General features: G+C 35.8%; 1 protein-coding gene across 1 annotated transcript in view; it reads right to left on the bottom strand.

Annotated features, from left to right (window-relative positions):
* The window catches only part of LanB1 (laminin subunit beta-1), a 754433-nt gene that overhangs the window by 289168 nt on the left and 440549 nt on the right, over window positions 1-24716 (bottom strand). Inside the window, exon 19 of the mRNA XM_090400882.1 lies at window positions 5080-5243. Within this exon, the coding sequence (XP_090257008.1) occupies window positions 5080-5243 (164 nt within the window). The remainder of the gene's footprint in view (window positions 1-5079; window positions 5244-24716) is intronic.

Below are 24716 nucleotides of genomic sequence, written 5' to 3'. Positions count from 1 at the left end.
TTGTGTATGTTGGGTTTCATGAGCAGCGTGAGCAGGTACATTCTCCTGCAAAAGTAACATGCCTCTTCTCAGTTTCGTGTGGTGTTTTTCCTTCAGTACCTCCTTCAATTCCTACAAAGCTGTTGAATAAACGGCTAATTTCACCTTTTTTGAGGTACTTGATAAGGATCACACCATCCATATCACACAGAACCTTCCCTTCTGACTTTTGAGTTCAGACCTTCTTTGGACGTGGAAAATCTTTGGGTCTCAACACCATTGACTGTTGTTTGGTTTCTGGGTCATAGTGATGAAGCCATGTTTCATCAACAGTCGCAATATGAGCCAAACAATTTGCACGTGAAAATGACCCAAAATCCCTTGAGATGACAGCACACGTTCTCTCTTTTGGTCAGCATTCAAACATTTGGGGCCCCACTTCACTGAGAACTTCTGCATGTCCAGATGTTAGTGGATAATTACTCCAACTTGTTCCCTGAATATCCCCAGAGTCTTTGCATGCTATTCACTGGTGTTCATCTATCATCAAGAATCATGGAATGCACTGATGTTTTCAGGTGTGATCACTGTGAAAGGTCTTCCTGACCTAAGAGCATCTGTTGCCTCAGGATGCCCAATTTTAAATTTGGCCACCCATCTAGCAACTGTTGGATATACTGTGGCACAGTCCCCTAAAGTCTCACACAAAGTTTGGTAAATCTCAGTTTCGGATGCAGTATGAAAAACTTGATGACAACCCGCAACTCTGTGTTGTTTTCGAATTTTTTTAAACCTTTGACATGTCTTCTTATATATCATAAAAGAAAAAGAACAAATCATTACAATTTGATGAAACACATGGGGGGTTAAAGGGTTTTAAGATATATTCTTTCTTGTAATTATATCAGTTACTTTAATATAATTTTTGTTGTATGTGTTTATCAGAAATTTTCAGTTCCCCACCTTGTATGTGCATGCATGCAAGTTATTCTGCAACTTCAGCTGAAAGAACTTTATTCAAATTTAGTATTTCAAATTGCACTATAAAGATGAGGTATTGTTATTGTGCTCTCATGATGCTGTGATTACTGTAGCCATTGGAGAGGAAAGTGTTGTGTATGTGGTCAAGCTCAGTTATAAGGGCAGTTCCACTGGAACAAAGATTGTGGGCTCTCTCTCTTGGTTAGAGTTTTAATAATGCCATATTGTTGAGCGGACTGGTTGTGGGAGAGTTTGTGAATGTATCTGCTTGTGTGTGTAGGTTTTCTATATACAGTGAAGAAAAGTGTACCTTTAGGAAGGCGTGTAACTAAGGTGTCTAGGAAGGGTAAACAACTGTTCTTCTTTTTCCATTCCTAGATAACTTGGTTACAAGGCTTCCTAATGGTACACTATAGAAAACCTACGCACACAGGCAGATACATTCACAAACTCTCCCACCACATTCCTGCTCAACAATATGGCATTATTAAAACTCTAACCAAGAGAGCCCACAATCTTTGTTCCAGTGGAACAGCCCTTACAACTGAGCTCGACTACATACACAACACTTTCCTCTCAAATGGGCTACAGCAATCACAGTATTAAAAAAATAATCAGTTCCTTCCCAATTCCCCAGTCTTCTCTTCAGAAAGAGTTTAGACATGCCGTCACCATACCCTACATCCGTGGCACATCCGAAAAATATCCAAGATTTTAAAAAAGTACAACCTACACACAGCATTTAAGCCCCACTGCAAACTTGCTATCCTTATCCATTCTACAAAAGATCAGCTCCCTCCTCTCTCAGTGCCTGGAGTTTATAAAGTGCCATGTTCTTGTAAGATGGGGTACTTTGGACAGACAGGCAGATCAGCAACCATCCACCTAGAGGAACACGTCATATATCTGCAATAATGACTATGGTCAGTCAGGCCTAGCTGACCATGTCTTGGATACAACCCACAGGATCGCATGGAAAAAAACCACCATGCTCAACAGAAAATTTAAAAAAGAGACTATTTTTAGAATCAGCAGCAGCAGCTCTCAGAAATCAACCAAATCTTAATAAATACAGTTGCATTAAGCTTCCTAAGATTTGGGAAAAACTTATCATCAGAGATCCCACCTTACATTCCAGGCCACCTACAACTGCCCTTGGAGGACACTCCACCTAGACAGGACTTTAGAGTCACCCACATGGTTGGGCTTAGTGTATGCATATGTTACATTAGTTTTTTGTAATCCCTGAAGATATCTCAGTGACTGAGATGAAATATAGGAAGTATTAAATTCTGTTTTAATCCTTTCTGAGTGCTGTGTACAATCCATTAAGCCTCCAACATGATGTCCTCACAGCAGTTAAGCCTCAACACATGGATAACTGTTAACCAAAAGAAAATTAAACAGGTTTAGTCTTTTATATATTTGGGACAAATGTTTACATGCAGAGGAAATTCCCCTTAAAGAAATAAAAAGAAGAATAGAGATAACAAGAAAAGCCTTTATTGATATAAAAACTGTTCTAACATCCAGAGACATTAACATAGACACAAGAAAAAGATTAATAAAATGCTATATCTGGTCAAGCCTTCTCTACAACAGTGAAACTTGGACTCTAAATAAAGAAGCAGAGAAAAAATTAGAAGCTTTCAAAATGTGGACCATCAGAAGAATGTTGAAAATATCACAGACAGAGAAAATGAAAAATGAAGATATTTTAAAGAAAGCAAAAATGAAAACAATATTAATAAAAATCAACGAAAACTTAAATATTTTGGACATCTAACTAGCCAAGAAGGCATTCAGAAATTAATATTAGAAAGGAAATTGGATGGAAAAAGAGGCATAGGTAGACCCAGGAGAATGTGGTTTGAAGACATTAAGGACTGGACTGGCTTGAATTACCATAAATGGTCCAGAGCAGCAAAAGAAAGAAAAAAGTTCTGTGACATGGTTACCAACCACCTTCTAGGGGGATGATACTTGAAGAAGAAGAAAAAGATAACACTGAAAATGGAAGTTTTGAGCTGAAGGTTGAAAAATATTAACCACAGAGATGCTTTTCAATAATCTAAAATGAGGGGAAAGAATTATGTTTCTATCTCAGCATAGCATTGTGAGGAGGCAGAAACATATTCTTTCTGTGAAATTAAATTCAAATATAAAAAATACCAACTTAAGTTCATCATAAATGGATATCAAGTGAAATAGTATCTAAAGGTTAGTTAGTTTCATCAACATGCCACACCTACCCCTAGTTAGTTTCATCAGCATGTCACGCCTTCATTTCAACTCTTAATGAGTTGTTTACTTAGGTATTATCCAAATCACTGACTTATAAGCACATTGATTTGACATTACAATGGTCAAAGGGGGAATGCTGTATCATCACATGGAATTTATTTTTTATTGTCAAAAACAAATAGAGATTTTTCCACTTTCAGTCTCTTACAACATTTAGCACTATTGTTATTGGTGTATTTATACACATTCCTACAGCACCAAATATTTTTCTTTTAACATGTTTGTACCAGGCAGTGCCTGCATTTGTAAACCACTGGTGGGAACTAGCTTTAGCATATGTATGCCACATGTAGCATATGTCAGGTAGTAGTTGCATTTTCACAAAGCATATACGCTATGTTAGTTGCAACTTTTTGGTAGAATTTTATTTGTAAAATTAGCATTTATGATGTGTCTAGATGATACTGAATATCTCAAATGTAATTCAAACTGTATGTTAGGAACAAATGTGTTTAGTTAGCTGCTATGTTTAGCACTATAATAAATCTGTTTTGCTTGCATGCATGAAAAGTCTGTGAAAGGGGAATATATATTTCCATTATGAGTGTCACTCCAATTGTCTCTAATTACACTAATTGTTGCTAAATATAGTACACACTGTAAATTCTCTTCATTGTATTGAGTGATAAATAAAGCCACTTGTTTTCCTTGCTTCTGCAGTATAACATTTGTTGAGGTTGGAATGTTTTTCATGGTATAGAAATACCATGAAAGATATTTCTATACTACATCATTTTTTATTCCAGTCTTTGGAAACAACAGATGAAGTAAAAATTGATCTATCTCTGAATAAAAATGAACATTTCTATGTATTATAAGAAGTGGTTGAGCTACAACAAAATACTAGTAGATGTGAGATATCTATTATTGATAAGACAGAAGAACGACTGTCACAAAAAAAAAAAAAAAAAAAAGTAATGAATATAGGATACCCAAAATGTTCATTCTAAACATTACTTCTCTTTGTCTAGCAGCTTTTAAATTCTGAACAGCTGATGTTGATATATAACCATGCTTTAGAATACTGTTTTCACATCTGAGAGTGGCACATCAAAAATCTTCCTCAGAAGATGTGATTTCTCCAGAAGTGTGTAAATCACTTAATAGATTCCTCCCCCACCTCCTCTTTCTTTCTCTATCCACCATTAGGAAGAAAAAAGCAGACTCACAATGTATATCCTCAAAGAATATTACACAGTAATTTGGCAAGCATCCTCCATTCCCTACTTCAAAAAAAATTGCTTCAACAGGTTGTTCAAGGAGCCCTCTGCAGTCATTTGCTTAAAACTCAACAGAAATCAAGGAATGATCCTTCACAACATCTGGAAGTCATCAATTAATATGGGTAATGTTAAAGTTTTTGTTAGTTTTTACTTATGTTATGCAACCTCCTGATGCTGCTGCTAGCTATACAGACAGCAAAACGCATAGAGGAAATACATCTATATAAATAAAAAAATATATATAAGTTAAAACCTGATATTTATTACTCAAGACAGATATGAAATTAAGTGGATCAATATCAGCTGTTTTACTGTGGTCACATGTAATTTCCTCAAAGCAATAATTCTTGGGTACTTTTTAAAAAGGAGAAGAAAAATAACAAACACGGATCACGAAATTTCAGTGAGACATTGCAACCCTACTAATAATACTAAATGGTGAAAAACAGCAAAAAATCTAACTAACTAAATAAAATAATTTCCTGCATAAACCAGAAGATGAGAAGGTCACTTCTTTATGAGTTACATAAAAATATTTCTGATCTTTTAATTTATCAGCAGTATTAACTGACAAATTTTACGCATAACTTACCAGCATACCCAATATCACATAAACAAATAACATTTTGTGTGCGAGAATCCAATTCACAAGTTTGTGCATGACTAATTCCACTGTCTATGGTTCCTGGGCAGGGACATGGTCGGCATGGAATATCTACTCCAAATCTTGGATCTCCATAATAACCTGATTCACATCTGCAAAATAAATAAATAAATAAAATCATTCAACACTTAAATATTTTGCACTATAATTATTTATTTATTAATACCAATAAGCAAACAGTAATGACTGAAGTATGCAGCTCAAAAATATGAATAAAAATGAAATATGAAAAGATCACCAGATATGTAAGTATATATAATTATGGAGTAGACATTTTTACAGATCATATAATAAGTACCAATTTGAATTTTTCTGTGATTAATTTTATGGTTTGAACATAAATCAATGTTAGCCTGAAATTAATTTGTCTTACGTTGTTGTAGTTATAGCCTTTCGACTGTTTAGGGGCAGCTATATATGCCACCATCTAGGTAAATGACTATGAGCAAGGTGGTTCCTGTTGCCTTCCTACATCCTATAACTATACATTTTGTGTTCAGGGGGCCGGTTTGCCTGCTTGCAGGATGACAAACCCCAGATAAACTGATGGAAAAAACCTTGCTGTCCACACCCAAGATCGGCTAACTTGGCTATGGCTGAGGAAGATCTTTAAGCTCTGCATGTCATCGACATGAATCGAACCTAGGACACTCCTTTCCAAGACATATAGTTGCAAAGTGCAAAGCCCTTAGGCCAGTGGTGTTCAACCTTTTTTACTATGCTAGTTACTTTTCTATAAAAAGTTATTCGGCGATCTACTCTCTTATAAGTTATTCGCCGATCTACTCTCTTCTATAGATCACGTTCTCCCAACCTGATATCTGATTATGCAAAAATAAACAACTAAAAAAAAATACACAACTAAAAACTTTATTTGTGTATTTAAAAATTTATTTATCACTTTTAATTATTTTAATACAACAACAACAACAAAAAAAAAAAAAAAAATATATATACTGGAATAAAATATTTATTTCTCTATTTTGGAAAACCAGGTTAGAAAAAACAACAGATTGATTACAAACTCACAAGTTACAGGACATGCTGGTTGATTTAAAAAAAAAAAAAAAAAGTTAATGTGAAATTATGCATTGTTTGGACCTCGCAATATTTTCATAGTCAAGTTGATATGAAGAAGTGGCCAATCGCAAACAATCATCCATGTGATCATTTGTAATTTGGTTTCTTAATTGATTTTTTATGACTGTCATATTTGAAAAAGCGGATTCTGACAAGCATGTCGATCTGAAACACGACAAAATTTTTTGCGCAATATCAGTTAATATTGGGAATTTTTCATGTGCATACTTCCAAATGACTTCATTGTTTATTGATTTTAAATGTAAACTATTCTGAATGTTTATTATCTCAAGCTCTACTTCAGCTTGGTTTATATCAAACAGCCCATTAATTTTATTTAAAATTTCTGTGATGTTCAAGTTTTCTTGAAATGAATTATTGATAAAAGATATGTAATGATTTCAGTTTTATTAAAATCTTTAAATCTTGAATTTATTTCTTCCTCAACTAATTCTATTTCACGAATAAATTCTTTTAAATCATAGCGAAGCATTTCTTGATTTTGTTCAAAAATTTTTAATAAATATGGGAGATGTCTAGATTTGCGATCATTAATATTTTTCTTTAATAAAAGTAAGTATTGTTGAAAAGTTTTTATTGAACTTAACATGTCAATTAAATTTTTATCTCTACCTTGTAACTCTAAATTTAAATTGCTTAATTTTGTACAGAAATCTACTAAAAATGATAAGTGTAACAACCATCTTTTATCACTCAATTGTGGATAAATCCTTTTTCATCAAGAAAATTTTTTATATCGTTAATTAATACAAGAAATCCTTCTAAACACTGACTTCTGCTGAGCCAGCGAACATTATTGTACAACAGAAGTTCTCTATCATCATCTGCCTATAATTTAAATAACCGCTGTTGCAGGGCTTTTCCTCGAACAGAATTTACAATTTTAAATGGAATATCCAAAACATCTTTTTTGTTTAATCTTTTACTACACAGTACTTGTTAGTGAATAATACAGTGGTATGTTAAAAAATCTGGATATTTGTCATTATTTTTACATAATGAAATGAAGCCTGATTTATTACTATCATTGCAGGAGAACTACCAGTAGTAATAGACACAAGTTTATAAAGCAAAAGTTTGTGTTGTTTCACAAATTCATCAAATGCCGAAAAATGCCTTCTCCCCTAGTCCTTCCCCATAATGGTAAAATTTTCAAAAGTTCTTCTTTACTTGAATAATCTTGAAATACCATGCGAATAAATACCATTAACTGAGCAATATCAGTGAAGTCATTTGATTCATCAAATTGTAATGAAAACGCAACACACTGGTGAATGTCTGACATTAACCTGGCCTGGAAACTTTTCTCCGGCAATTGGAACTTTTTCTTTCGGCAATTTGAAACCTTGTCTGTGGCCTAGAAGTAGTCTCTCTCTAGCGACGTCTCAAACCGAGAAGCTCCTTTCTGGAAGGAGGGAAACTCCTCTCTCAAGCAAATGTAGATCTAGGAAGTCTATCTGACGGCGACTCTGGACCGGGCGGCCTCCTCTCTGACAGCAATTCTGGAACCGGGACCCCTTCTGCTTGCTTCAGTCCCTTTTTATTAGGCCTCCTCTGAGACCTCGCATGAAGTCTGGCAATCCCAAAGAATCGGTATGAGTATTTCATCTTAAGTTTCAAGTTCGGCACGCCTTTTGTTCTCCTCCGCTTTCTTTTGATTGCAAGTTGACAGCCATTGGAAAATTGTTTGAACTCTTTCTGATTGACTTCAGAGATGTTTACACTTAGAGCCTGCAAGCCATTCTCATACATACAAGTTTCAATAACAATCTTTCTAATGCCGCCATGTACAGCTTCGGCGACAAAAACATTGCCTTTGTTTTTAACACTGTAACATATTCTTATTAAAGCAGTATATACAGCTAGCTTCAAAAGAGTTATTTACAAAAACATCTAATACAAACTATACTGAGACAAACAAAGTTTATTTTTTTTATAATATTCACATGGGACTTAACCTAAGTAAAAAATCGATGTAATGTGCTTTGGAATATTTAATATTTAAGCTACAATCGAGTTTTACACTTTGCTTATAATCGTATTCACTCAGCACGCTGTTTGACTTCCACTGATCCAAATTAATTCATTTACACGGATTTATAAGAAAATTACTGATTTGACAATTTTAACGAAAAATAAATAAACAATAGCAATACACTTAAAGCGAATTAAAAATAATACAAAATAATGATTTTTTTTTATTTTTATTTTGGTTTAATCAATAAGAATACAATTTGGTCGGCTAAATCCCAAATTGCAGCCCATCCTCGTTCGTTCAGTATCCAAGTAGATACCAAACAGGGTGCACCACGAGAAGGTGAGGATTGGACATTAGGTCAGAAGCCCTGGTCGGTTTTCCGCATTCCTTTAAACGCTATGTGGAGGTCTCCTCTCAGTTATACAGCTTTGACCCTTAAGCACCCCTGATGGTATGACATGACAAAATTTCATGCCGGCTGGGGCGTCGCCCGGTTAAACAAGGCCACCGTTGTTTTCGCCAGGGAACCAGGGCGAACTGGAACAAATTGGAAAACAAACCCCAACTCAACATCACCAGAGTTAAAGATCGGTATTATCAACATAAGAAGCCTGAATGGCAAAGAAATGGAGCTAGCTGAGGAATTAGATAAGTACCAGATCGACATAATAGGGGTGACTGAAACAAAAAAGACAAAAACTGGTGAGATATTTCTGAGCAATAAATACAAAATGTTATATTCAGGCAATGAAAATCAAGGAAAAGAAGGAGTAGCCATAGTATTCAACACAAAATACGAGGCTAATCTTCTTGAATGACAGTCAGTCTCAAGTAGAGTAATGTGAGCAAATTTGAGAATGGGGAACTGGACAATGAGACTAATTTGTGCCTATGGTCCCACAGAAGGTTCTACTAAGGTAGAAGTGGAGGAATTTTTTGAGGCTTTAGAAAAAGCAACTGACACAATGAAAAATGAAAAGTTGGTCCTTGTTGGGGAACTAAATAGCAGAGTAGGAAATGATCGTGAGACATACAAAAATATTTTGGGAAAATTTGGAGAAAAGAGAAAAGCTAATAATAATGGCAAATATCTGTTGGATTTCTGCTCAGGACATGGACTGGTTATTACTAACACCATGTTCCAACATAAAAATGTGCACAAATTCACATGGACAGAAGAGGCAAGGAATAAGAAACGTCTCATTGACTATGTTATTGTTGATAGTGATGTCTTCTCCCTGGTGCAGGACACCAGAGTGTACAGAGGATTTGAAATTGGAAGCGATCACTATTTAATCTTGAGCAGGATAAAATTGAATTTCATATTGAAAAGAATGACATGTAAGAAAGTTTTAAAGCGAATAAAAGTTGAGAAGCTCTCAGATGTGAACTGTAGACTAAAATACACAAATATTATTGAAGAAAAAATGAAAGAGTTTGAGAACAGGAATCGTGCCTTGGAGATTCAGTGGCAAACTCTGAAGAAAACATTGATTGATTCTGCTAGAGAGGTATGTGGTGAGGTTGTCTGCAAGGATAGAAAAATCAGAACTCCATGTTGGACACAGGAAGTTAAAGAGGCAGTGAAGGAAAAGAAGAAAGCATACCAAAAGTTCCTGTCAAATAAGTCAGCTTGTTCTCTTAGAGAATACAGAGACAAATGCAAGAATGCTAAACACTGTGTAAAACTAGCTAAACAAAAGTCATGGGTGGACTTTGGCAAGAATATAGAAAATAAATATCAAGAAGGTGGCAAAATATTCTGGAGGTTGTTGAAGAAGCTAAGGAATGGAGGAAAGAGTGCTGTAAAAGGAGATAGAGGTGATAAAGGTGACATGAAAACGGGAGAAAAAGATATCCTTGAAGTATGGAGTAATTACTTTGAAAAACTGCTAAATGAAACAAGCAGTGATGATAGCACAGTGGTAAAAAACACTGACCAGGCATGCAGTCAAGAATACATATCCATACTTGAAGCAGAAAAAGCCATCAAAGGCTTGAAATGTGGAAAGGCAGCAGGAGTAGATGATATTCGACCAGAAATGCTGAAGTATGGTGGTATAAGAGTGTTACAGTGGCTGCATTGCATAGTTCAGAAAGCCTGGACAGAGGGACAAATTCCTGATGATTGGAGTAGAGCTCTCATAGTACCCATATATAAAAAGGGAAATAAAACTGAATGTGAGAATTACAGAGGTATTTCCCTACTGAGTGTTCCTGGCAAGATCTAGGCAAGTATACTTGAGAAACAGTTGAGAAGAATTGTGGAAGGAAAGCTTGGTGAAGAACAAACTGGATTCAGGCCAAATAGAGGCTGTCAGGATCAGATCTTCACTTTACGACAAATAGTTGAGAAATCATGGGAATATAACAAAGATCTGTATTTAAGTTTTGTCGATTTGGAAAAGGCATATGACAAGGTCCCAAGAGAGAAGCTATTCAATACGCTACAGTTATATGATGTCAATGGGGCATTATATCAAGCAATACTTAGTCTTTATTTGAGTTGTAAGTCAGCAATTAGAATTGAAGGAAGTACAGGAAGATGGTTTAATGTTAAAACTGGTGTGAGACAGGGATGTACATTATCCCCTCTGTTATTCATTATCTATATGGATCACATTATGAAGGAAAGTGGTATTAAATATGATATCAAAATTGGAGATGTTAATGTCAGCTCTTTGCTTTATGCAGATGATGTTATACTTCTAAATAAATCCGCTACAAGTCTGCAAGATTCTCTGACTAAATTGAATAGCTGTTGTAATAGATATGGTATGAAGGTCAGCAATAAAAAGACAAAGACAATGAAAATAGGCAGAATCATTGAAAATGTCAACTGTGTTGTGAATGGAGAACCTGTGGAACAAGTGAAACATTTCAGCTACTTAGGCATGATTTTTTCAGAAGATGGTAAATTAAATATAGAAATAGACAACAGAATCAGCAAATCTGGTATGGTGGGAAGTCAATTGAATAAATTCATATGGAATAAGAGAGAAATTAGTCGGAACACTAAATTACCTGTATTCAAGACAGTGTTCAAACCAGTTTTAACTTATGGATCTGAGAGCTGGGTCAGAAGTAAAACACTTGACCAAAGACTAGAGACCGCTGATATGAGAGTCCTGAGAAAGATTATAGGCGTGAACAGATGGCATCAATGGCAATATCATATTAAAAACGAGGATATTAGGAAAGAACTTGACATTGTCAACATCCAGGAATGTGTTAGCAGAGCTAATCTCAGGTGGTATGGTCACTTAAACAGAATGGGCGAAGAAAGATTAGCAAAACAAGTGTTCTCTGCCAGGTTGGCAGCAAAACGACCCAGAGGAAGACCAAGATATAGGTGGATTGATATGGTACAAAGTGCCTTAGACGATAGAAATATAAGATCTGATAATGTTGGAGTCTTGACAAGTAACAGACTGATTTGGAGGAAAATTGTAGATAGGAAGTTAGTAATGATGTAATTTTTTTCATGTAGTACTATCATATCCTGTACACCCCTTGTGGGTACATGGCAGGAATTTGATGATGATGATGAATAATGATAAATAAAATATTATGTTTTCAGTTTTAATTAAATTTGTAAGTAAGGAGGAATACACAAGAGATCGACCAAACATCGCTCTGCGATCGACGTGTTGAACACCCCTGCCCTAGGCTAACCATGCAGACATGTCTTATATATTGGCTCTAATAATTACTCTTATACAGAGATTTGAGGTGACTGAAAATGAATCTTATTTAAGAAATTTATCCATATAAGAATTAATGAAGATTTTGTTTTAGGATTTCTATAATGATATGTATTTCAACCTCTAGTCATCTCCATCATTCTTTTAAACTTTGTTTATTCAATGTTCTCTGGCACTGAAATAGTTGGAATAGATAATGTAATTTCCTATTTCCTGGCCATTTTTGACATCTAATGATCACAACAGTTGACAGTAATGTACAAAGGATAACAGCAAAATAATAAGAATGGAAACACAGATTGCTGTAATGGAATCAAATGACACGTGCATCAACTTATGGCATTAAGAAATTTGTTAACTTCCAAAGAGGTGAGAAACAATATTTCACATATCTTAAAACAGAGATATGCTAGAGAATTTGTGAAGGTCTGAAAAAGTAATCAAAGTACATTACATGTGTTAATAATTGCTATAGATCAAATTCATCGAGAACTCAATGCATTCAGGTGATGTAAGTTTTTTAAAGATGAAGAAAAATGATGTCTGACAAGAGTGGAAGTGGAAAACCTTCATTATAGATTTGACTAACAAGAATACTGATCACTTGCTGAAGGAGGGTAAAGAATTATTGTTAAAGGTACTGCCAATTTTCCAGATGAAAAATTGGTTCACCTTGGTTCACCATAGAATAAGAGCCAGATTAAACAAAATCTAAGTATGTTCAAGGCGGAATTTCAGTGATAAATCAAAATTTATATGAAAGTCTGCCAAAAAATTCTGACTCAAGTAAAACAAAATTCTCATTGTGATTTTTCAAGTTTTTTTTTTTAACTTGGTTATAAAGTTGGTAGAGCAAATTGTCCAAGCCTATAAAGTGTTCGTGAGCAGTTTATTTATCGTTTCCATAAGTGCACCCTAAGCAATAGTGTCATTATTGCCTTAATTGAGAGGTTGGTGAACCCTGTTCTCCAAGATGACAGAGAACCTTTGCACATGCTATGAAACCTGTCTTGAAAGCCAAGGTACTCATTTCAAGTGCACAACTTATCGCCATTAATACTTTATTCAACCAAGATTCCACCGATAGTTGTGGATGTACATATCATATGTAAACATATGTTTCTTTGTTAATAAACCCATTTTATCCATAACATATATCGTTGTAGTTATTCAGTACTTTTTTTTGGTGCCATACTGTACAACAAATATATTTTACTTAGCACTGGTAATAACAAACTTAATTATGCATAATTAAACTAAATTATGACTTCATCATCTGTGCTAATTTTTGTTCCTTTCAAGTGTTTCTTTAAATTTGGGAATAGAAAACAGTTAGATGGGGCCAGGACTGGCAAATAGGGTGAGTGAGGCAGACAATGAAAGCGCAAGTTGTGTATTGTCTGTTGGGGTTCATGAACAGTGTGAGCAGGTGTGTTGGTCTGCGAAAGCAACACACCTCTGCTCAGTTTTCTGCAGTGTTTTTTTCCTTACTGTTCAATTCCTTTAGAGCTGTTAAATAAACTGCTGCTATAACAGTTTCACCTTTTTTGAGGTACTTGGTAAGGATTACACCATCCATATCCCAAAAGACAATAACAAGAACCTTTCCTGCTGACTGTTGGGTTCTGAACTTCTTTGGCCATGGAGAACCTTTGTGTCTCCACTCCATTGACTGTTGCTTGGTCTCTGGCTCATAGGGTTCAATCCATGTTTCATCAACAGTCACAGTATGAGCCAAAAAATGTGCACCTGATTTCTCAAAATGACCCAAAATCCTGAGATGACAACACGTGTTATATCACAGACGATATATCTAAGAATCATCTCTTCTCAATGCATGTCCCTATTCTTTATTTAACTTCTTTAAAACCAACATGAAAAGAAAAACAAATAATTACACTGCCACTGTAGTTTTAAAAATAAATCTCTCAAAAAAAAATTATATCACAAAAACATAAAAACACAAAAATTTACCAAATCACCAACAATCATTGCATAAATGCAAGCTTAACACTTTCATTCCATCAGATTGCATCAGACAGAAGCCAACTTGATCATATGTCACATTCTTTCTTCATCAGGTAAACCAAGTGTTGCAATTTTTTTTAATGTTTTTATTTATATTTTTCTGTTGTTGGAAATTTCCATGAAAAACAGGCATTTTTGAACTATCTTGATGATGTACTTTCATACAAAAGTATTACAGAAATAATATTACAAATGTCAAGTAATTAAAACACTATTCAATTTTTAAAGCTTTATTTATTAATGGAATTGATTAGGTTTGTTTTGAGATATTATGTATATACAACAAGACTACAACTTGATAATGGCATGATCTTTAAAATAGGGGAAAAAAAAGACAATATTTGCAATAATTTGCATTTGTTTTTGTGTATCTAAACAACACAGTCACTATTATTACACTATTGTGCTTGCTCTGATTGAGTTACGGAAATTATCCACGTGGAAACGAACACCTATATTTCACTCCATTCAAAATTCTACCCAATATGCATATATCAAGTGGCTTGAGACAAAAACTTCACCTTCATTCTCAGCCTACACTGAAGACAGTATCAACTACAAACTGAGCAATAAATCTAAATCTGACGATAAAAGAGCTAAATGTAGAAAACTCACTTTTTATGCAAATGAAAATTGAGGGTCCTCACAAATGCCATAAGTGTAGCATCTGTTCAACTGTGCATACCCTTTTCATTTTTAGCTGTAACACAAAGCAGCAAAGGTTGGTCGATTGGTAGAGCCTCTGCTACTAATGGCTCACAAAAAAAGTTAAGCAAGTTTGAGTGCAGTTAGTAGTTGGAAGGAGTTCAATCATTCGATACTGTTGGCACACTCTCCCTCGATGAGGCTTTGGACACCCTGGAGGTGTCTAATAATAATAATAACAACAACGATGACCACCTAGAATTATTCTTCTTTTTTAAATTCTGCAAACAAATGACCAGGGCAAACTTCCACTTCCTCTAACCATACTTTCTGTGTACTATTTCCAGAAAGACATCAAAACAAATCTTGAATAATCTAGATACCAAAATTTGTAGTCCAGAGCTAAAACCTGTCCTTATATCGCCTATATCTCCATTATACCATCTATAAACTATACGAAGAGGTCTGAAAAGTTCTGATAAACATCTAGAACAAAATGATATTAAGGCAACTGATATAACCACAAGAAGAACATACTAGTAGCAGAGTCATTAAGGTAACTTATGTTCTTAGTTGCTTTAATATCATTTTTGTTCTAGGTGCTTATCAGAACTTTCTGAACCCCCCTCCCCACCACCATCATCGTATATGCCATTTTGGAAACAAATGCAACTGGATATAACTAGTATCAACCATTAACTGGGTTTCTGGTTGTTTATTACTATCATTCCTGATGTTCTCAAGGCTAACTAAGAAATTTGGTTCATTTTAATTAAATGATGTTTATACCTTCATTAATGATACTAAGGTACTAGTGTATGTAGTGTTTCTCCAGAGAAACTGTAAACTTATTTTTTTTTTCATTTCATGTGTCATGGCTGCTGCATTAATGTGTGTAAAACAGCAAAAAGAAAAAAAAACAAACAAACTAACTCCCAGTTTATGTCTGCCTGTGAAACCTTGAAATTTACCCATTAAAATTTGTTTGAATACACCAGATACATGTTCATAATAAGAGTTAGGGATTTTAATGTCTGCCAATATAATAGATATATTTAAGCAAAGATAATAACCAACACATATTACTGAGAAATATATGTAGGTACCTCAAAGTATCTAAAATAATCTAAATTTATTTCTAATATAAATGTTTATTTAACATATGGCTTACTAAGCAAACTAAAGGAAGATTTTAATTATAGGTGGCGTATTGTTTGTGCAGAGAGGTTATTAGTGCTCTGGAAGGATAAGTAACTTCTTCAGATTTCAGTGAGTAATATATGGTTAACTTATTATAGTTTTTGTTATAAACGGATGTGTGATTAACTATAAGTAAAAAAAAAAAAAATACAAGGTTTATAAGTAAACTTGTATATTTGTTTCAATAAGATATTGTCAGCATGGCCCAATGCATGGTAGAACAATGGTGGCAAGACCATGTTATTGAGTGATTTGAATTTGTGGATTTTGTGCAGTGCTGTGTGTGAAATGTATTCGTCGAGAAAATTAAAGGATATTTGGAAGAAGGTTGAAACTGGAGAAAGAGTATGTATTAAATGTTTCAAAAGTGAATGCCTATTAGGTGACCAGAATATAGCAAATAATAGCAGAGTGCATAATATTGACAGTAGGATGGAAGATATCAGAATTAATGTCGAATGTGTGGGCTTGGTAATAGAGGAAAACAAAATAGAGATAAATAAAAGAATAGTGCACTTGAATGTTATCCTTCACTAATGCAGAGGAAATGTTTCAACATTTCCCCTGCATCAGTTAACCTTTGGCTAGAAGGGCCAAAACAAGGGGTCATCCATGAAAGTTGAAAAAGGCATGGTTAGTAAGGGTGTGAGGACAAGATTTTTTGCTTGGAGAGTTGTGAATGATTGGAATGGGTTGCCAGAGTCAGTTGCAAGTGCTTTGTTAATGGGTTCAAGGAGAGGCATGATAGATTGTGTGCATAGTTTGGGTCTCCCACGATGAGTCATCAGGCTCCATGGAGGTGCCCATTCAATAATAATAATAGCACTTGTTATTCAGATGAACACTTTTAGATCACCTAATTTTATTAATTTAATTTTTTTTTTAATATTTTGTTATTTTATCAAATAGATTATATAGTTCTGATCAATTATAAATGCATATATGATTTCCTGAAACCACAGAGAAGTCTGAAATCTCAAAATCCCACCCATCTTCCATACATGAGTAGTTTTTATATTAGGCTCAATGGTCTGTTACAGTCAAGTATCTCGGCATCTTTGAAACATGATTATTACCACAAATGGTAGTGTAGCACTGAAACTGTGCACTGAATTTCAGATATCCCACAAGTTAAAATATAAAAATGACTTAATTCAAAGTTAAGAAGTTAGTAATCAGAAACAATCCGTAAAGTAGCTTCTTAAACATTTGTTTGATTTTTTTGTATATCACAAGCAAGACCTTTTTTGAGATGGTATTATTTTTGACTACTAAAGTCCAACTTAGATGTAAAATAAATTTAGTTATTTTAGATTTGTTAGTCTTTCTGAAAAGATAATAGATATTGGGGTGTAATAATTTGTATATCTAGTGTTGAAATGTTACTAATTATTATTATTAAGAGACCTCCACGGAGTTAGGGACTTACAGAGGAAGGACAATGTACCACACAAACCAGCTATCATACTTATTCTTGAATTCATTCACACTGCTTGCATATACTACATCCAATGGCAATACATTCCAATCATGCACCAACCTACGAAAGAAGAATCTAGCCCTCATTTCTTTCTTAGTGACATTCATTCTCAGCTTCTAAGGATGCATTCACGTCCTTTCCCTACCCTCCATAAAATGAAAAATTACATCATGAAATCCTGTATGACCCTTTCAGAAGTTCATCGTCATCATCAAATTCCTGTTCTCAAACTCTTTCATTTTTCCTTCAATAATCTTTGTGTATTTTAGTCTACAGTTCACATCTGAGAGCTCAACTTTTATTCGCTTTAAAACTTTCTTACATGTCATTCTTTTCAATATGAAATTCAATTTTATCCTGCTCAAGAATATATAGTGATCACTTCCAATTTCAAATTCTCTGTACACTCTAGTCCTGCACCAGGGAGAAAACATCACTATCAACAATAACATAGTCAATGAGACTTTTCTTATTCCTTACCTCTTCTCTCCATGTGAATTTGTGCACATTTTTATGTTGGAACATGGTGTTAGTAATAACCAGCCCATGTCCTGAGTGAAATCCAACAGGTATTTGCCATTATTTTTAGCTTTGCTCTTTTCTCCAAATTTTCCCAAAATATTTTTGTATGTCTGAAAATCACTTCCTACTCTGTTATTTAAATCCCCAACAAGGACCAACTTTTCATTTTTCATTGTGTCAGTGGCTTTTTCTAAAGCCTCAAAAAATTCCTCCACTTCTGCCTTAATAGAACCTTCTGTGGGACCATAGGCACAAATAAGTCTCATTGTCCAGTTCCCCATTCTCATATTTGCCCACATTACTCTACTTGAGACTGACTGCCATTCAAGAAGATGAGCCTTGTATTTTGTGTTGAATACTATGGCTACTTCTTCTTTTCCTTGATTATCATTGCCTGAATATAACATTTTGTATTTATTGCTCAGAAAGATCTCACCAGTTTTTGTCTCAGTCACCCCTATTATGTCGATCTGGTACTTATCTAATTCCTCAGCTAGCTCCATTTCTTTGTCATTTAGGCTTCTTATGTTGATAGTACCGATCTTTAACTTTGGTGATGTTGAGTTGGGGTGTGTTTTCAGATTTGTTCCAGTAGCTGACTTTTTGCTGTTCGCCCTGGTTCCCTGGCGAAAACAACGGGGGCCTTGTTTAACCGGGCGACGCCCCAGCCAGCATGAAATTTTGTCATGTTGTACCATCATTTTGTATTTTGAGAAGTTTCAGAAGTTTGTTCTTTCAGATGTTTGCAAGTCTTAATTATTCATTCCTCTTTCTCCTGTTTGCTAGGTTTTTTTTTTTTTAATGTCGAGCCAATACATGACAGGTTGGTTGATCAACCTAATAGTACATTAGTACCATACATGGGTAGTGGGTTGGGAAAGGAGAAACTTGTTTACATTTGATTTGAAAGACTATATATTATATTTCTTCGGAAACACAACAGGGGGGAGACTGTTCCACAATACAGCGGTTGCAGGATGAAGGAAGACAAAAAGAAACTTGTTCTGTTTATTTCAAGGTGCACTGCCAAGGAATGTTGAGCAGCAACTGCACGTGTTCCAATGAGCTTAGTACTAATGGGGGAATTTTTTATGTTATATCAGGTGAACATTTCTCATGGAAATATTTGTAGAATATACATATTGTGGAAACCAAACATCGATGCAAAAGTTGGGAGGAGCGAGTTGGTAAGAGACGGGTCATTAATGTCTAACTGCTCTGCTCTGTACTGAGTCAAGCATTTTGAGGGAGGTTTTAGGAGCATCATCCCATATGTCAGAGCAGTATTCAATAGCTGGGTAGAATACTGCTCTGGGTAGATGTGTATAACGTTAATAGCTGTTCAGGGGTAAAGTAACATCTTAAGCAAAAGAGAAATCCTAGTTTTTTTGAAGCTGAGGATGCAATGGTTGTGACGTGTTTATGCGAGGAGAGGTTTGATGTCAGGATAAGTCTAAGAAAAGAAATCTCAAATTGTCTGGAAATTTGGGAATCATCAAAAATAATACTGAGAAAAAATGGTTCTTTTTTTATGAGAAATAAGACAGAAATGGGTTTTATTAGCATTGAAATTGATGAAGTTATCTGAACCCCATTGGAGAATGGCTTGAAGATCAAAATTGAGGGCAGGTTGATCTTCTGCAGGTTGAGGTGAGTTGTGTACAGTAAGATTTATCAAATGAAAGGGAGGAGTGCAATGTGCTGTCAAAACTGTGATTGGGTCGGAGGTCAACTGAAGTAGGTCACTGATATATATATATATAGAAGGAAGAGGGTTGTGAGAGAACAGAACCTTATGGAACCCCAGCATTACCTAATGCTGGGGTTCCATAAGGTTCCATAAGTGTAATGGTGAGAGGATAAGGAACCATCCACCATTACACACAGTGTGTGTCCAGACAGAAAGCTCGCAATCCAACTACAGAAGTCCCGAGAAGACCAAATGATAGTAGTTTCCTTAGTAAGCCTTTGTGCCAGACCTGGTCAAAAGCTTTGGAAATATCAAGTGCAACCACTTGAGATCTGCCAAACTTCTCCATGGCATTTGTCCAGAGATGGGTGACATATGTGAGCAGATCTCCTGTTGATCGGCAGTGACAGAATCAATACTGGTGGTGATTTATCATGGGTGCCTTCAAAGTAGAAGTTGGGAATTGGTGATTTTTTTCCATTACTTTAGACAGGACTGAGGTCAGCGAGATAGGCCGGCAGTGACTTGTTATATTTCTTGGGGAATGGGTCGAATATAGGCCAATTTCCAATTTCCATAAGGTTCTGTCCTCTCACAAACCCTCTTCCTTCTATATATATATATATATATATATATCAGTGACCTACTTCAGTTGACCTCCAACCCAATCACAGTTTTGACAGCCAATCACAGTTGCCTGTATATTCGGGGTATGCGAATATACAGGCAACATACGATAAGAGTCAGTACTGGTGCAAACTTTCAGGACAAACTGGAGGAATGCCATCAGGGCCAGGAGTCTTTTTTATGTCTAATTTGGACAGTATTTTTCTGATCTCTTTCTGGCAAAAAAAGACATAGTGGGGCATTATATGTTGGGCATCTGTGAAGCCAGAAGATTGGCTTTTTCTGTGGGTGATGATGCAACAGCGCCATCTGAGTATGATAGGGGTGGGAATAGTGTCTGCAGTCTATAAATTCTCAATCTGTCTTCATACTCAGTATTCCATATCATTCTTAACACTCTTCTTTGTGCACGCACGCACACACACTCTCTCTCTCTCTCTCTCCACTGTATCAGAATCACAACAGAAATCATGAGACCAGATATGTGCACAATAGTCCAAGTGAGGTATTATCAAGGCCTCGTAAAAGAGGCAAAATGACATCCTTATCTTTACGTGTCAAAGTTGTTTCAGCATTGCAATTATCTTCTGAGATGTATTTATTTGCATCTTTGCTACATGGCCCCAATTTCAACTTCATATCTAGCTAACCCTCCAAGATCCCTAGCCTGATCAGTTTCTTCTACTCAGCAATATAATACGATATTGGATATCTAATCATGCCAAAGTGCATGACTTTACATTTACTGACATTGAACTGACATCCATTTTCCTATGCCCACAATTCCAGCCTATTCAAATCATTCTGCAAGCACTGCATATCAGCAGCATTCCTGATTACCCTACCTACCTCTGCATCATCGGCAAATAGCTGTATTATTATCACCCAAGACCCCACAGAATCAAAGACTCATCTAGAAGGTCCTTTTATCATACAAATAGCTCATCATACTCGTGGATAGGCTTATGTGTTCGTCAGACACGTTGTAATAGATTTCACGGTATCTATTTATTAACTTAAAAGCTAATATTTCACTCAGAGCACACAACACAAAGTTTGTTACAAATGCAAGACAACCACAATCCGGTGTAACAGTGGGGTTAGTATAAGTAATTGCAGTGTGCAACACACAAGACTAAAGTCCTAATATTGCACCATCTAGGTTAAAAAAATTGCTCTCACTGCTGAACTTTCTCACCTACATCACACCTTCTTAACCAATGGTTATAATCCCCATAAGATAGATAACACACTAAATGCTACCCAGAAATCCCCCTCTATCTACCACAGAAGACTACAACAAAACTATCACCATCCCATACATAAAAGGCACATCTGAAAAGATATCTAGGGTGCTTAACAAACACCAACTACACACAGTATTTAAACTTTTTGTAACATTAGCAACTCTCATCCATTCACCTAAGGACAAATGCACTCCTTTATCACATCCAGAAGTCTATGAAGTGCACTGTTCTTGCCTACTACGGACAGACAGGAAGAACTGTGGACATCCGCCTCAGTGAACACAAAAAATATATCCGACAATTTCGCTATGGCAAGTCGGGTCTGGCAGACCATGCTTTGGATACCCCTGCACACAGGATCAATTGGAAAGAAACAAAAGTAATGCACTGAAGCTTCTACAAGTCAGAGAGAGGTTGTTCCTGGAATCAAGAGAAGCCTCAAAACATACTCCAAACCTTAACAAGTATGGCTGTATAAATCTACCAAAGATTTGGGAGACAGTCATCTAAGACCAATTTTATTTTTATTTTTTTTACCTAGATGGCACCATATTAGGATTTTAGTCTTCTGTTGCACACTGCAATTACTTATACTAGCCCCACTGTTACACCGGATTGTGGCTGTCTTGCATTTGTAACAAACTTTGTGTTGTGTGCTCTGAAGATGCTGGATACCAGCGAAATATTAGCTTTTAAGTTAATAGTTATTTTCTTATTCATCTGTGTTCATATCATACCGTGAAATCTATTACAACAGCTCATCATACTGTACTTTAAACACGCTCAAATTCTCTGCAGACACCACACTCTCAGGGAAGGCATTCCAATCATTCACAACTCTGCATGCAAAAAACCTGCTTCTCACTCTCCTGCTCACACCCTCTTTATACAGTTTCCAGGGATGACCTCTGGTTCTCCCACTGTTTTCTGTAGAACCTCTCCAACATTGATCCTACAACAACCCCTTACTAACTTGTAGGTCTCTATCATATCTCCCCCTCTGCCTCCTATTAACTCAACTCTGTAACTTGTATCTTCTCATCTTTCCTCATATTCGACATTCCAGAAGTGACTGACTAAGATAGTCAGTCGTCTCTGGACCCTTTCCATAATCTCTTCATCCTTTTGAAAACCAGGTAACCAATATGGGCAGAGTAGTCCATTTGTGGCCTAATCAAAGCCTTATACAATGGAACAAGAATCTCCCTATTTCTACAAGTCAGTGTCCTCTGAATCATTCCCAGAAGTCTTTGTGTTGTCTTCACAATTTTGGCAATATGTCCCCTAAATTTCAGATCCTTATCCACTATCACCCCAAGATCGTTTATTTCCTCCACCTCCAACAATATATCCCCACCGAGCATAAATTTTGCATCCTATCTTCATTTTCCAAATTTTAAAACCTTACATTTTGCAACACTGAACTCGCATCCCTATTCCTGTGCCTAATCACTCAATTTATTCAAGTCTTGTAAGGCCACAACATCTTCTCTACTCTTCATAGTTCATCCCAACTTTGCATCATCTGCAAACAACTGAATATCTAGATCCAAATCTTTGCCAATATCATTAATATAGAAGTTAAACAGCGATGGTCCTAAAACAGACCCGAGGCACACCACTAGTGAGTTTTCTTTTCCAGAATACTGCTCCCCCAAACACAACATGCTGATACTTATCAGATAGCCAGTCTCTGATCCAATGCACTAATCTAACATTCAACCCTATCTGCAGTTTGACCTATCAATTTATCATGCAGTAATCTATCAAAAGCCTTTATGAAAGCTAAGTATATTACTGTGTATCCCTCTCCTCTGTCCAAGAAAGCAGTCACATTATTGTAATAAGTAAATAGATTACTAAAACATGACTGACCTCCCTTTAGCAAATCCATGCTGTCCATCAAAGATAATACCATTGTTGTCAAGCTAATTCTGGATCCTAGGTCTCACAAGCTTCTCCAACAACTAGGATCCAGAATTAGCTTGACAACAATGGTATTATCTTTGATGGACAGCATGGATTTGCTAAAGGGAGGTCAGTCATGTTTTAGTAATCTATTTACTTATTACAATAAGGTGATTGCTTTCTTGGACAGAGGAGAGGGATATCATCAAATTATAGACAGGCCTATAATCTGATGATTGAGTTCTATCTCCCCCCTCCCTTATAAAGTGGCACAATCTTGCCCTCCTTCTACTATTTAGGAACTTGACCCAGTGCAAGACTCATATTAAAAATATATGTCAAGGCAGATGTCAACTCCCTGGAACATTCCTTCATAATACATGGTGATATATTATCAAATCCAACAGCATTATTAAGATCTAGTTTACTCAACTCCCCTTACACCTCTTGCTAACTTACAGTCAGTCTCTCCTCCCCATCATCAACTGTTCTCAATCTCTCCATGAAGCCACATTCACAAGATTGAAAGACTTTTTATGAACTGCTCATTAAGTATCTCCACCACATTTTCCACAACAGCTGCCTTTATATCATTTTCTCCAATTAATGTCATCCTTCCATAATCATTCTTTCTTTTGCTGGCAACGTATCGAAAGAACTCCCTAGGATTCTTTTTGGCTTCATTAGCTAACTACTACTACTCATAACTCACTTTTGCTACCCTTACCAACCAAGTCACTTGCCTTGATTGGTCTTTGTAATCCTCATGGAATTGGTGATTACCACTTCTCTTATGCTGCCTCTATAATGCCCTTTTTCTCTGTATCACATGCTTAATCTCTTTATTCATCCATTTCACACTACCTTATTTAACCTTCTGATCCTCGGAATACATTTAGACATTGCTTCTACTAGATAGTTCTTGAAAATCCCTCAAGCTGCAGTAATCTCTTTTCTAGCTAACTCCTCATTCCATCCTACACCTGCAAGCTGTCTCCTGAGCAATTCATAATCATCTCCCCCCCCCCCTGTAGTTCTACATATACCCTTTTCTCAAAGAGGTCACACTGATGGCAACCACCCAGTTAATCACTACATGTTCATGGTCACTCTCACCAATTTGTGGGCAACTGCCACCTCATTTATAATTAAATCCTTTGATGAGATGATCAAATCCCTCATACTGAGGGTTCCCTCTGTTACATACTGTCTGAAGTAGTTGTCCCTCAAAAACTCAAGAAATCCATTTTCTTTAGTTCCAGTTGCTATCTCATCATCCCAGTCTATATTGCCATAATTAAAATCACCCTTTTTTTATTTGTTTGGCTAATTTGATTAAACATTTCATAGTCACTACCATCCACATTACCAGGTCTATAACAACATCCAACGAAGAATTTCATTCAAAACTACTGGCACTATTTCTCTGTTGCAT

The sequence above is a fragment of the Typopeltis vanoorti genome, chromosome 11 (assembly GCF_054136105.1).
Source record: "Typopeltis vanoorti isolate ZY-2024b chromosome 11, IOZ_Tvanoo_1.0, whole genome shotgun sequence".
Taxonomy (NCBI): domain Eukaryota; kingdom Metazoa; phylum Arthropoda; class Arachnida; order Uropygi; family Thelyphonidae; genus Typopeltis; species Typopeltis vanoorti.
This window is presented reverse-complemented; position numbering and strand designations above follow the sequence as displayed.